We start from the raw sequence: 14,113 nt of genomic DNA on the forward strand, positions 1-14,113 counted from the left end.
ATTAGATTGGACTCCCGCCCTTCCCTAACTAACACACCTTGACACTTTTACTTTCACATCACCGTCCCCCTGCCCCATTTCTCCCGTGTTCCAGTGCACCTCAGTCTATTCCTGTCTGACGCTGCCACCTGTCTGCTCTGTACTTTCTCCTTGCGTAACACCACACCACCTGCCTAACTACTTTGATTAATTGTCTTATAATTGTCAGATTCTGTTCTTACCGTCAAAGTCAATGCAGCCGTCTTTATTAAGGTCAATGTCACTGAGGATCTCCTCCAGCTCGCCCTTCTTCAACTTCTCTCCAAGCAGGGTCTTCATTCCCTCTTTCAGCTCGTCTGATGTGATCTTTCCATCTCCATTACAGTCAAACTATGTAGAGACAAGTTTAATGTTGTAAAGAAGAATGACTTGAAACTGTCTGCATGAGTTCAGCGGTAGCCTGGAAACAGCTTGTCTACAGATGGGCTGTGCTGACTCAGGAAGTGAGATCCCAAGTGCGAAACACTGGAAGCGAGAATACTGTGGGTAAGATGTGCCAAAAATCTATTTACATTTGTTGGAGGGAAAAAAAAGCAATGAAGATGAAAATAAAGGTATATGGTTATTTGACATTTGGGGATGTAAAGGGTTTTTCTGTCCCGCAGTGTGTCATGACTTTGTACCAAAATGAAAAACAAAACAAATCAGTTCTACAAAAGTTGTCAGGAAGACTTTTCACAAACATGACATGCATTTTTGTGCAACTTTTTAAATTTGTGTCATTTTAAGCTGCCCTGTGGTGTGACCTCTCCTTTCACTGCGCTGGACAGTTACTACAAATTTAACATGTAAAAAAAAATCTAATAAATGACTTAATACATCTCTAGTGTTAGTTTAATAATTATGTAACTGCCCCATCTTAAAGAATATCTTTACAATATCAATTAGAATTATATTTTTCTCAGGAAATACAGCTGTCACGCCGCAGGACATCTAGTTTTTTTCAGAAAAGTACTATGTTGACAAAAATAAGAAATGTATAATTATAATGATTAATTTTGACTTGTAGCTTAACCCCAGAGCTCTTCTTTGTCAGATGAATCCCTGATATTTGTGTAACTGTCTTCTTAAATATGTGATTTTTCATGTCACACAACAGGACACTCTTTGGATTACAACATTAAACTGTTTACATCTTTTACAGATTTAAAGTACAGATAAAGGTGTAATTTTATTAAATGATGGGTATATGTTTCCCTTTATGCCAACACCTTTATGAACTGTCTGACACAAGAGGCTCAATCTTAATTTTTTAAAGAAAAGTGTTAAAGTCATATCTGTATTACTGTAGTTTGTTAAAATACCAAAAAAAAAAAAAAAAAAAATCATTCTAAGACTGTGTGCAATTTATGGAATACGTATGTGTGCACAGTTCAGTTGAATTTTGTCATTTAAAGTGATTTAAAGTGATAACACCGAAAGAGGGCGTCACATCAAGTACCCATATATACACAGGGCTTTATCTCAAAACTACTTATGACAAAAAGTGCCAGAAACCAAAAACATTTATGATATAGTTTGACCAAAGATGTGTACAGTCAGATACGCAAATAACAAATATAGTCCCATCATCCTGCTACTAACACAAATGAACACACACTATTACAAACACAGTCATTGAATATATATTAAAAAGTGTTCTGAGGAGCCTAAATACAATTAAATTAATCATCCCACTTACTGCTTAGCCGAATACTACGTCACAGCAACACGAGGCAGTTAAATCAGGGCCGGCTACCTGACTCTACTGACGTAAGCCCCATAAATGCTCCTCTTGCTTCCCTGCGCTCAGCTGTCATGATAAATTAGCTGGAGTATAGCAGGGTCTGGGGTGCACACAATAGTCATCATTAATGTCAATATTTCCTCCATTTCATTCTCTCCTCACTGGAAAATTCCCTGCTATTTTACTATTCCCAAAGGAGGACCCCTGTGGTTTGCTTCAAAGTCCTGTCACCCCAAAACTCTTTCTTGCACCGTGATTTCACCAGGGTGCTCTTACTTGTTTGAAGGCACAGCGGAGTTCTTTCAGCCCGACCATGTGAGCAGTCTCTGCCAGCATCCTCGGTCCCATTAACTCGCAGAAGTCATCAAAGTCGACATGGCCGCCCCCTGCAGAAAAATATGGACGACATGTAATGCTGGACCGTATAGTGGCGTGGAGACACTGAGGTTAAGTGGCTCTGACTCTGTCCCCCCTGAGAGTTGGCTTTACCTTATGAATGTATGAATCTATGCATAAAGCACAAATAAATGATATGTTTGGTGAACTGGGCCATAACAGAAAGGGTAATAAGAAACATACAGATAGTTAAGAAAATGAATCAACCCGGAGAAAGCTGCGCTGAACCTAAAATAGCTCAACATAACAGCATAACAAATATTATGATGAGTATGACTTCACATCTAAACTCCTGTGCACAGCCGTATTTGTGAAACCTTTTTGTGAAACATTAAAAAAACTGGGACTGGGAATGGAGAATTGAAATCAAAATAAGGTTTAATCTGTGGAATAATAGTAAAGTTTTTGGGAAAAGTCATCATAGTCCATCAGTTAACCAGAACAAGCAACTTTTGGTTGTAGAGCAATTTAAGACTAACATTTCTTAGTTTTTCGTGCTCTTTTATGGGGATCCAAATCTTTTGGATCCGTTCATTTCAAAGTCAGTCAAAAGGCTGGCTCCTGTACTGTTTATTCATATGACAGAATCCAATATGAGAACTCATTTTATCTACAATTTAATCACAAACAGAAATGGTTCTCAAGGCTAAGATCTGTTTAAAATGGTTCAAACTGAGAGTGAGAGTGTGTTTACCCTGTGGCATGATGAAGAGATAAATAAAATGTTCCACTATAATCATGATAATTAAAAACTAACTGTTATTATGATGTCAAATCTGTTTTTGTGCACACAGCTCTCACTGGTGTCGCCTGCTCTGCGTCTGTGCTGATTCTTTTGTTGGTTCAGCGTTAATCTGTGTGAAAATGTATAAAAAAATTTGAAAGAAAAAGATTTGGTTCTTTTGGAAAATGACATTCACATCACGTTAAGGAATCGTTCAAAGGAGCCGACTGTCTGAAACACTGTTAACTAAACCTCATATTTACCATTTACTTATGTTCTTTCATGTTGTAACTCTGTCATCCCTTTTCTTATGTAACTCTTATCTTTGTGAAATATATTATCAATGAGAAATCCTGTTAAAATGTCTTCATATTTGCAAATGACTATAATTATCTAGTGAACAGCAGCCCGTATCAACAGGCTTGTGCCCATTAGTCCATATCCACAGACTGTTTTGTTTTCTTTATGCTCCAGATAATGAGCAAAATGCTGTTTTTTTTTTTTTAGTTCAACAAAAGGCTCATTGTCCTGATGTGACAGTGGCGGTCCTTGGTATTGGAAACTTTTTTATGTGAAACTGTGGTTGTCTCTCTCTTTGGGTGTGTGTGTGTGTGTGTGTGTGTGTGTGCATATGGAGCTGTCCATGGTGCTGAATGTTGACCAGTTCAAATGGACAGGCTCATGTTTATAAGATTAATAGATAAAGACACTGCCAGAAATGTGAAGCTAAATTAACTCTTCAACCCTTCAGCTCTTTAACAGATATCTCCACAGTCCTGGTCTAGTTCCCCTCTTATTCATAGCTATATTCTTTTTGCTGGTATTTACATATTACTTATCAGATCTTTCCACTGTAAAACAAAAGCTCAACAGCAAATACTGTATGTTTGAATGCATATGTTAAATTAACTGTGTTCTGTTCTGCTGTTGCCCTATTATTTCCAATTTAATCAGGAAATGATAAGGCTGGAAAGCAGCTGGCCCCGGTCCCAGAGGAGTGCAGCTGAGATCCACCTCCGACTGTATCTACTTCATGATCTGGTGGGATTATGGTGATTTTCCGTTAAACTGATAAGCAAAATTACGGTGGAAAATTGAATCATATACTCACTACTGTAATCCTGGATATTACATCTTTAACAGTTTCCACCACAGAGCGACAAAGCTTGTCAGTTTCCTTCCTCGATTATCAATGAAGAGTAAAATTACCAAATTATTTCCACTATGTGCACACATGACTGAACAGAAAGGGACATACAAAATCTATTTCTGACTAACAGCAGCTGCTAACACTGTTTTACAGCCGGGGAAGACTGGGTCAATGTGCGAGATAATAAGCGTGTTACTATGTACATCTCAGCTTCCTGTACAATGATCTGATCTATATCTGTGTGTGTAATCCCTCAGTCATTCAAGTATGATCCATAGTAAAAGAAAAATTCAATTCTATCAGCTGGACAAAACGTAATTTTTTTTTGTTTTTTTCTGGCCTGAAAACGTTTCGTTGCTTCTTCATTTCTGGTCAGATCACTGCTGGACACTGCCTTATATTAATCTAACTACAATGAAACTAACACCCCATTTGTATATAGTTTATAGGTTTTCTTTTACTATGCAATCTATAATATAGAAAAATCTGGCATCAGTCCAAGAAATCAAGGTATATTCCAAAAATATGAAACAGGAATTTAAAAGGCCTTTAATATTCTCTGATCTATGTTATAATGTTGTTTTCTCATCACAAACAGACCTGGAGTCGTTTTTCATTCACTCATGTTTAACACACAACCCCTGCATATTTAGGCTGTGTTCTTTTCTCAAACAGAAAACACTCTGTTCCACCTTGTGATGTCATCATGTAGTAATACAGGAAGTGCTCCACTGTGTTTTTAAACTCCACACACCTTGCTTGACTCATTTGGATGATTTCAGACCTAGAATGTGTCGATCTCTACTGAATCAAACATAAAAGGAGCTGTTAACTTGAAAACTGCCACTTCATGACATCACAAGGTGTAACAGAGCATTTTGAGCTTTGAAGATGTAGACAGACTTATAATAAAGTGTTACTCAAACATGTGTGAATGAAACAAAACACAACTCCAGGTCTGTTTTTGAGGAGGTAAGAGCATTATAACATGTCATAAAACTCATGAGAATATATATATTTTTTATAATATAGGATGTTCATCAGCCAGTTAAAGGCATATCCGCTTATTCTAATATAAAGTATTAGTTATTAAATGCTTAAATTTGTGTATATTAGACACTACCTGAAACTTAAACAAGCATGCAAAACAAAGTAAAGAGCTAAACATAAGGAAGAAGTGTTTTATAGGTACACCCTGCACCTGCTTTCCTCAGTTCATTAATCAATGTGCACCTACACGCATGAAGGCTCACTATCCCAAACAAGAGCCTCTTTTCTGTCTAAACCTGTGGAAGAAACAAACATGTACACAAACAGTGTGTCACAACAGGCAGGCTATTATTCATACACCCGCTGACATCAGCAACACCTCTGTCATATCTTATACACACACAAAAAACAAGATCTGCCCCCCGAGCACCAGCCCCCACATAAATACTCACATCTCATCTTGATCTGTTGGATGATCTCAATCAGCTCCATCTCTGTTGGCATGTAGCCCATTGTCCGCATACAGTCTGCTATGTCTTTGTAGTGTATGTAGCCATCTGCGTCGTAGTCAAACTCCTTAAAAGCCTGCTGGAGTTCTGTTCAAAACAAGTGTCAGAGCAAGTTTCCCCCTCAGAAATATGGTGACGTTATTATTGGCTGAGAACACTTTCATTTGTCTGAAAGTTTGGAGCGTGCAGTAATGGATTTTGTAACTCTTAAGAAAGTGCACATATTAATACTGGGTAAAAGAGGTTGTTGCTTCTAAACAAAATAAACAACAATGTGATTAGATTTTTAATAAGGAAAATACTAGTCATTTATAAAGCCTACTAATCACTACTTATGCGTCAGAAGTATAGACTGTATATATAAATGGACATAGCTAAACTGTTAGCCACCGCATTCCAAATAGGAAGTGATCACAGGTGCACTTCCACCTCCATTCAGTCTGGCTCCAATTCAGTTTACATTAGAAAACTGTGGCCTCTCTCTCTGTAACTGCTCCTGTCAGACTCAGCATTTTCATCTAAAAATGTTTGTATTCACCTGTTCTACATGATTCTGATCTTTTTATTTTACAATTGTGTACGTAAATCAAAATATAAACATTAATAACAGACAAATCAGGCGCCTTCTTTCTCTGAGGTCACTCCCGTTAGCGTTAGCAACAGGTTTGATTGACAGTGTTGCTAAGTACCCACTCCCTGCTAAACCAATTGTGCAAATCAACAGCCTCACTCCTGATTGGCTCTTTGGTTGCTATGATACTCATGGTCAAAATTTCCAATATGCAACTTGCCTCCAAATTCACCAATATAACATCACTCTAACGTAACGTCACACTCACTTAGTCCACTTGTTTATACAGTCTATAGTATGAAGTTACTACTACTTGCCTGACCAGCCAAAAGCACATGCATTCACAATAGAATAAAACTGGAACAGAAAGGAGGGGCTGGTTTATCACTGCGTCTTACCATCCAGCTCCTCAGGCATGAGCTCTCTCTCCTGTGTGGCAAAGTAAAAAAGAAAAGACCAGCGAAATAATTACAAGGCAGCATGAGAGCTGAAATCAGGACGTCTTAAACGCGGCTAATTCTCAGGAGAAATACCTCAGCAATAATCTTTTTTTGACCACCAAATTAGAATAACACGCGTATCATGTCTACACCAGTGCATACTGACAGTGCACTCTAATGGGATTTCACCCGGCAACATGTCTTTCTAATTTGCAGAATGACACAGTACTGCCTTCTCAGGGGGGCCATGTATTGCGAAATAGGTCCCCGTACAAACTGCACATGACAGTGAGCAGGGCAGCTCCATACAATTTGCATTTACCTTGCACACAATTTGCATCCAGGCCAGTAGCTTTACTATTTCCTGCCTTGTTTTGACATTTGCTCTGGGTGATGCTGTCGACTTCCCTGCACTCACTTTCCTTGTGCTTTCAGGGATGTTTGAGCACAGCCTGGAGCATGAGACCAAACCAGCAGGCGCAAGTTTAGGGAGAGAAATAGAGGTTGGTGTCCACGGATAACCTTGGTTTTACCTCCATCAAGCTGGAATTTTTTACTAATTATAAAGAATCTGCTGTTGGATTTGTGAAATTCTGAGATTGACTGGACGTATCAGAGCATCCTAGAAAAAGCATTTGGACTGTCAAAGCTAAAGACGCTCTGATCATGGAAGTATAATAAAATCTGGAAGATGAAGCTAAGATGGCGTCGTAGTGTTTTCAATGGCCTGTGCTCAATGGTGCATGGTCCCAAAAATAATTTTCTTTTCCGCATTACTTCCTCCGTACGGGCTAGCGCCTCTTACCATGTGACATCAGAAATAATCAGTATTAAACTATGGGGGAGCGGGGCTAGGCTAAGTTTTACAAAGGTAACTTTCACACTTTGAGGATTTATTTTAAATGTTCGTGTTGTGAAAATGCTGAAGAATCCCTACAAAATCTGACCTTTGTGAAAGTTGTGGATGCCCCGTCAGCCGAACATGGGCAGATTGAATTCCTAAAAAATGCATTGTGCTCTATGGCAGAAGTCTTTCTCCAGCAGCCACTAGTCGATCTCGCCCCGGGACAGAGGGGCAATGTCTTATCCAGTTCTTATTATAGATCCATGGCTCTGATCAATAGTAATAAAGTATCGTCATTATTTGTAGATAGAATCACACAGTTAAGCTAAAATACAGCAACGATTTGTCACTGAGAGCAAAAGCCTGCACGTTTAAACCATTAATCTCACTGTAAACAAGTGTGCTGTTCGACATGCTGGATACAGATCAATACACAAAGACGGAATGAGCCTGAAGACTAGAGACAAGCCTGACAAGCCAAAAAAATAAATATATAAAGATTACATAACTGCAGACTTTGATTTGAGCAGAAAGGTTTGGTCTTCTATAATCTGCATGACAAAACTGCATTTGACATATTGAACCCACTTTGCTGAGATAATCTTCCTCATGCTAAGTGAATTAAAAGTCCTGAGTAATGCTGATTCTTTAAGTCTGTTTTTCAGGAAGAATCTGTGGAATAAAAGAGTGGAGCAATATTTTTCCTAATATCTTTCAATGCCAGGGAAGCTAATGCATAATTCATACAAGGTCAACCTGCTGAGGTCCACAGTATTTTCAGGATAAGAAGAGGCTCTCGCTGTTTATTTGGAAGCTGCTTGCTATGACAGATGCTCGTTCACTGTATAATATGGCCAACAAGATTAAAACGCAATGCAAAGCTAGACTCATATTGCATCCCTGTCTCTTCTGTACTATTTGAACATAATAGGAGGATAGTACCTTTACTCATTTAAGCACACTCAAATGGACAAGGGCATATTTAAAAGGCATATTTAGATACAAGGTCAACAGGATAATTGGATTTTTTTCATCCAGGATTAGGATAGCATGGAGCAGACTCTTTAATTCATCCCCTCGAATGTGCCTATTAACTGTTAATTTCATTCTGTCTGCTTTGGCATGGGCCATTGAGCAGCGGCCCACTGTGCTGTGATGCATGTTGGCTCATGTGAGTGCAACATGATACACACATATGGGAAGGCCTTTCAGAAACAGCCTACAGTCAGAAATGATGTTAATGTTATCTCCTCTGTCTGCTCTGCCTATCTGCCATGTCAATGCATCAAATGATCTCAGCTTGGGCTGGGAATCACAGAGTTTGTCAGGATCTGATATATGAGTTGTGATATCAATAATGTCACAGTGTGCCTATATTACCATCCATAATCTACAGTGTTTTGTTATTTTAAAGGGCTCATATTTGATGTTTTCTGATCTGTTCTAATGTTGTTTCCTCATCACAAACAGACCTGGAGTTGTGTTTTGTTTCATTCACACATGTTTAACACACAAACCCTGCATATTTAGACTGCGTTCCACCTTGTGATGTCATCATGTGGTAATACAGAAAGTGCTCCAGTGTGTTTTTAAACTCTACACACCTTCACTTGAATCATTTGGATGATTTCAGCTCTGGAATTTAAAATCTTTACTGAAGAGAAGCTAAAAGGAGCTGTTAACTTGAAAACTACCACTTCATGACATCACAATGTGGAACAGAGCATTTTGAGCTAATAATAAAGAGTTACTCAAGCGTGTGAATGAAACAGAGCATTTTAAGCTTTATAGATGTAGATAGACTAACAATAACAGATTACTCAAACATGTGTAAGTAAAACAAAACACAACTCCAGGTCTGTTTTTGAGGAGGTAACAACATTTTGACAAGACGTTTAAAGACAAATACATCTTCATAACAATATTATTTTGATGATCCACATGCAGGTTGTACTATCAATCAACCAAGTGCCTAAGTCAGACATACTCATTTGACCAAAAATACAAGTATAACTATAATGGATATGGTTTGAGGAGCCCTTGTTCTCTGTATCAGACTGATGTACCTAATTTTTCCACAGTGGTATTGAAATTAGCATCAAGCTTACTCCTTTGTATTGACATTGAGTTTGTTATATCAGGACTTTGACAACATTAGTATCCCATTATGCATTTTGTAATCCTGATCATCAACTGAAGCTTTTTTTTTTTGCTGGACCTAGTAGTGAATGACTATGCTCCTCTTTGAAAGGATTAATAATACTTGTGTCTGTGACTCAGGGTAACAGCCACATCACTGCATCTCATGTCCTGTAGATGTGATGCCTTCTTCTTTACCTGAGCTTTAACAATTCCCAACTTGGCACTGCTGAATGGGAACACAGCTGATAAGTGCTGAGTGGTGAGGTAAGCCATGGCAGAATGACAGGGAACATCAAGGACATTGTAAAAGGCCTGTTCCATAAAGCACTTAAGATTAATGACACTGGACCGTTGATAATTGAGATGTGTAACAGCAAAGCTCTGAAAGGCGCATAGTGCCGCTATGGATTTGATCTTACACAGTAAAATCCTCTTTTTTGAAATAAAGGCATCATTCCACTGTGGACTCTGAACTGAACTATTTAATGGAAGTTTAATAACTGGGCAGCTTATGTAACTGTACTAGCTACAGATTTGCCTTTTATCTACTGTAATTTTAAAACATTACATGATCGCTGTGTTCAACACTTGATTTTATAAAGTGAGTTATTGAATGAAGTGAGATAATTTCATGTTCCAATGAACAGTGGTGTGAACTGTATTGACTTCCACTGCTTCAGTTCTCTCTGTTCATTAGAAATTAGCAGCTTGCGAACAGGTCACGTACAGTTTATTCTGCTTTTACTGGTTCCTATGGCTCCAGTGGCAATGACTGGTTTACAGTGTTGATGATTGTATGAGTTTTGATGTTTTTATAAAGATCAAACTGCAAACTGACTTGTTTTCATTGCTCCTATCGGTGCACATTAGTCATTTTAATCATTAAAAGTGTGAAAATTGTCATGACCCAAATCACATTTTTCTATTGGTTTATAGGTGTTTCTTGAGAAATCTGTAGTGTAGTATATGTATGTCCTGAACATAGGAGCACAGCTGAATGAATGAGTAGATGATGATGTGATGCTGAACTGACCTGGCCAAAGAGTTTATTGAGGAAGGCGACGTAGGCAGCTGCCACTGCGGAGCTGTTGCTGAGGCTTCTCTTGCCACGACGTTGTTTTTGCCCCTCTGCATTTGAGCTTTTCTCCTGAGACGAGGATGATGGAGACTTTGTGCTGTAAAATATTAGGTACAAAATATCTTCATCACTGCCACTACATTTGACGTTTCATTTTATGGTTAAATGGACACATTTTATATGGGTTTTCTACTTCCAACACACTCAAAGCACTTTACATCAGGGAAGCACTCACCCATTCATACACCAGTGTACACAGACACTGGAGGTGAGGGCGGTTAAGGATGGCAGCATTCATCTGTGGGAGCTGGAATAACACCGACAACCTGTGGGTCAATGGATATGACCGAGCGGGATCTAAACCATCAACCTTCGGATCAGTGACAAACACTCTACCAACTGAGCTGAGCCACTGTCACTACTGTTCACACAATACATGCCTGCTGCCCCCCTCTTCCCCCTCTTCCCCCTCTTCCCCCTCTTCCCCTCTCTTCCCCCCTCTTCCCCGCACATGCACTCGTCTTAATGAATGTTGGTTAGAAAGAGAGACTGATAATAACCAGAATTTTTGGGAGAGGCTGAGCTGAAGGGCCTTGTTTTTGAATCTCCCAGCGGTGGCTGGCCTGCCAGCTGCTGTGCCCCTTGCTCGTGGTGGCGTGCTACAAAGAAAAAAACAAAAACAAAATGAATCTAACTGGATTTGTTGGTCTGTGAAAAGAATGGCTCCTGCAAAACACAAAAAAAAAACACAATAATGATAAATGAGGTTTTTGAGATAGCTGATTTTTATTCCCTAACAAATGGAAGTCAACAGTTTTTATGAAGTGTTTTTATTACAAGAAAACAACTCTTCAGCCATGACAACTCTCGGCTTAGATCAGGAGTCTGGAACCACTCTCTAAAGAGCCACATGCGGCTCTTTAAATCCGCCGGTGCGGCTCTTTGCAAAAAAAAAGTTTTGGAAAAAGTTTTTGGTGTACTTTACATTACTTTAGAGCATTCATTCTATTGAAATTATTATTTTTTAATCTTACTTTTTTACTATATTTACTGTACTTTTTTGTACAGTAAATATTACACATAAAACGCATCAGAAAGCAGGAAATTACATATAATTTGCTGAAAACCTGCCCTCATAAATACAAAATGCTACACATAAACTTTCTAATGTGGTAATAACTGCAAACCGTGGACTTACTTCATTCAAATTAATCTGTTATGGCTCATATGGCTCTTTTTGACTTTCATGTAGTCTGAAACAGGTCCGTGCGGCTCTTTTTGCTGTTAAACGCTGCAGCTCTCTGATTTAGATAATATGGACACATTATTTTATCATGTTTTTCTAAGTGAAATATTACCTTGAGACAGGATGGACAAGGATCAAGTCATGAAAAGAGCTCATGTTGGCAGCCATCCACAACCATCACAAAGATTTATTTGAATCTCGTAAAACTGTAAACTTTATGAAGACAGAATGTTCCAGGCATGTGAGGCCACTGAAGCGGACTGAATCATGTAGTCATTAGTTTACCGGGCGTGTCGTCTCACTGACCTGGTGGACGGGGAGGGTCGAGCGTCAGGTCCTCCTTTTGCACTTTTTACAGACATCTGAAGAAACACTAAAATGATTATTTAAAAGGCCTTGAATACTTGTACATGTTATTAATTCACCCACAGGAAACAGGTTTTGTTGGGGTGTTGGGGTGTAATAATAAAAAAGGTCCTTTATGTTCCTTCCTGTGTGAGTAAGTAGACACACATAACATAAAATACATAGAATCAACAGTTGAACAAGGTTAGTTCTCAGAAAAACATCCAAAATAGAAAGCTGCCTGAAAAAAAAAAGTATGAATGACCAAACTCATGTCTAGACAGCTCTGTCAGCCCATTTGAGCATCAGATTTATGTTGTGTCGTGCCTCTCTGCAGTTTGGACCATCAGTGTTTGATGATGAATGCTTGTACTGGCTTCAATGTGCCAGAAATGTAACGCTCCAGCACTGCACGGCCCATAAGGACACTGCTGAGATGGTTCTCCACATGTACTTCAGGAGGTGCTGCTGTTGCCATGTACAGCCCCTATACCAAGTAATGAGGAGAGACAGGAGTGCTGGGCGATGAATGAACAGTGATTGCCTGCCTGTCACACTTTCACACAGTCACTTTACATGTGATATGAGCTGATTGCAACATGCTTAGAGCGTGTTAAACTGCACGCAATGGGTAAAACAACTTTGAATGTGTCGATTAAAGGACTGAAAGTAAAAGTGTCCATATTACGCTATTTTCTGATCTATGTTATGTTTTCTCATCACAAACAGACCTGGAGTTGTGTTTTGTTTCATTCACACATGTTTAACACACAAACCCTGCAGATTTAGAGATCTTCCCTCAAGCAGAAAACACTCTATTCCACCTTGTGACGTCATCATGTGGTGATACAGGAAGTGCTACTGTGTCTACTGTATTTCAGCCCTGGAACTGCTAATCTCTACTGAACAAAAAGTAAAAGGTAGTTGTTAAGTTGAAAACTATCACTTCATGACATCACAAGGTGGAACAGAGCATTTTGAGCTGACACAAAACACAGCTCCAGGTCTGTTTTTGAGGAGGGAACAGCATTATATCACTTAAAGCTCACAGAAAGCAGTTTTGCGTAACATAGGACCTTTAAAAATATCCACGCGTACTGAAGGACACACACATTCATTCCTTTCCATTTCATCTCAACTAACAGCACTATTGAACATGTAGGCACAGCAAGCAATCTGGGCTTTTCTGTTGTGGTGGTCTCACTTTGTTTGCATGAAGAATTGCACTCATCTCTGGTGAGGACAAATCTCACCAGGGTAAACACACCCACACACACACACAGAAACACACACTCACGCACTGTATTCTGTCTGAGTGCACAAGCCATTGAGCCGCAGTGTGTGTCTGCAGCAGTCCTCCCTAAGTGACCAATTGCTGTCAATCACAAAGCAAACTCAAGCACTTTTAGATCCTAATCACACTAATTAAAGTAATGAAATGAAGGGCCAGGTGGACCGGCTGAAGCGAGCACATGATGACTTCTGTTAAACTATAAATACAAAAACAGTCTGTCCTGCTGAAGATGTGAGACAGGCCTCTACTTTGATGATGCTTAAATCTCCAAATGGTTCTGTTTAGCTGATGATTATTTATGTTATAGTTTGATTTTAACGTCTTTCTTATCCTGTAAAGCACTTTGAATTACTTTGTGTACGAACTATACAAATAACCTTGCTTTGCCATGCCACATATACACAGCTACAACGCTACAAAAAATAGACAAGGTTTCATCAAACTACTCTGAACTTACTCTGAAAGTGGGAAAATAAAACACACATAAAAAGATAATGGAACTGCCACTGAATAGTCATAATTGCGAATGCATCATTAATACACCTCATCTGTTTCACTAACAACATGACAGCCTTAAAAATAGACGCAAATACTGATATAAATTCCCTACGTAATATTT

At 38.9% G+C, this 14,113-nt stretch overlaps 1 protein-coding gene across 1 annotated transcript; it reads right to left on the reverse strand.

Moving 5' to 3' along the window:
• Positions 1–204: 204 nt before the first annotated feature.
• cabp4 (calcium binding protein 4) lies at positions 205–12,678 on the reverse strand. The gene is made up of 8 exons (XM_055221733.1): positions 12,574–12,678; positions 12,162–12,217; positions 11,170–11,268; positions 10,565–10,706; positions 6,504–6,534; positions 5,478–5,621; positions 2,042–2,151; positions 205–369 (listed from the first exon to the last, which is right to left on the reverse strand). The coding sequence occupies exons 1-8, from the start codon at positions 12,676–12,678 to the stop codon at positions 205–207; spliced, it is 852 nt and encodes a 283-aa protein (XP_055077708.1).
• Positions 12,679–14,113: the final 1,435 nt, after the last annotated feature.

This window comes from Periophthalmus magnuspinnatus, chromosome 1 (assembly GCF_009829125.3).
Source record: "Periophthalmus magnuspinnatus isolate fPerMag1 chromosome 1, fPerMag1.2.pri, whole genome shotgun sequence".
Classification (NCBI taxonomy): Eukaryota; Metazoa; Chordata; class Actinopteri; order Gobiiformes; family Gobiidae; genus Periophthalmus; species Periophthalmus magnuspinnatus.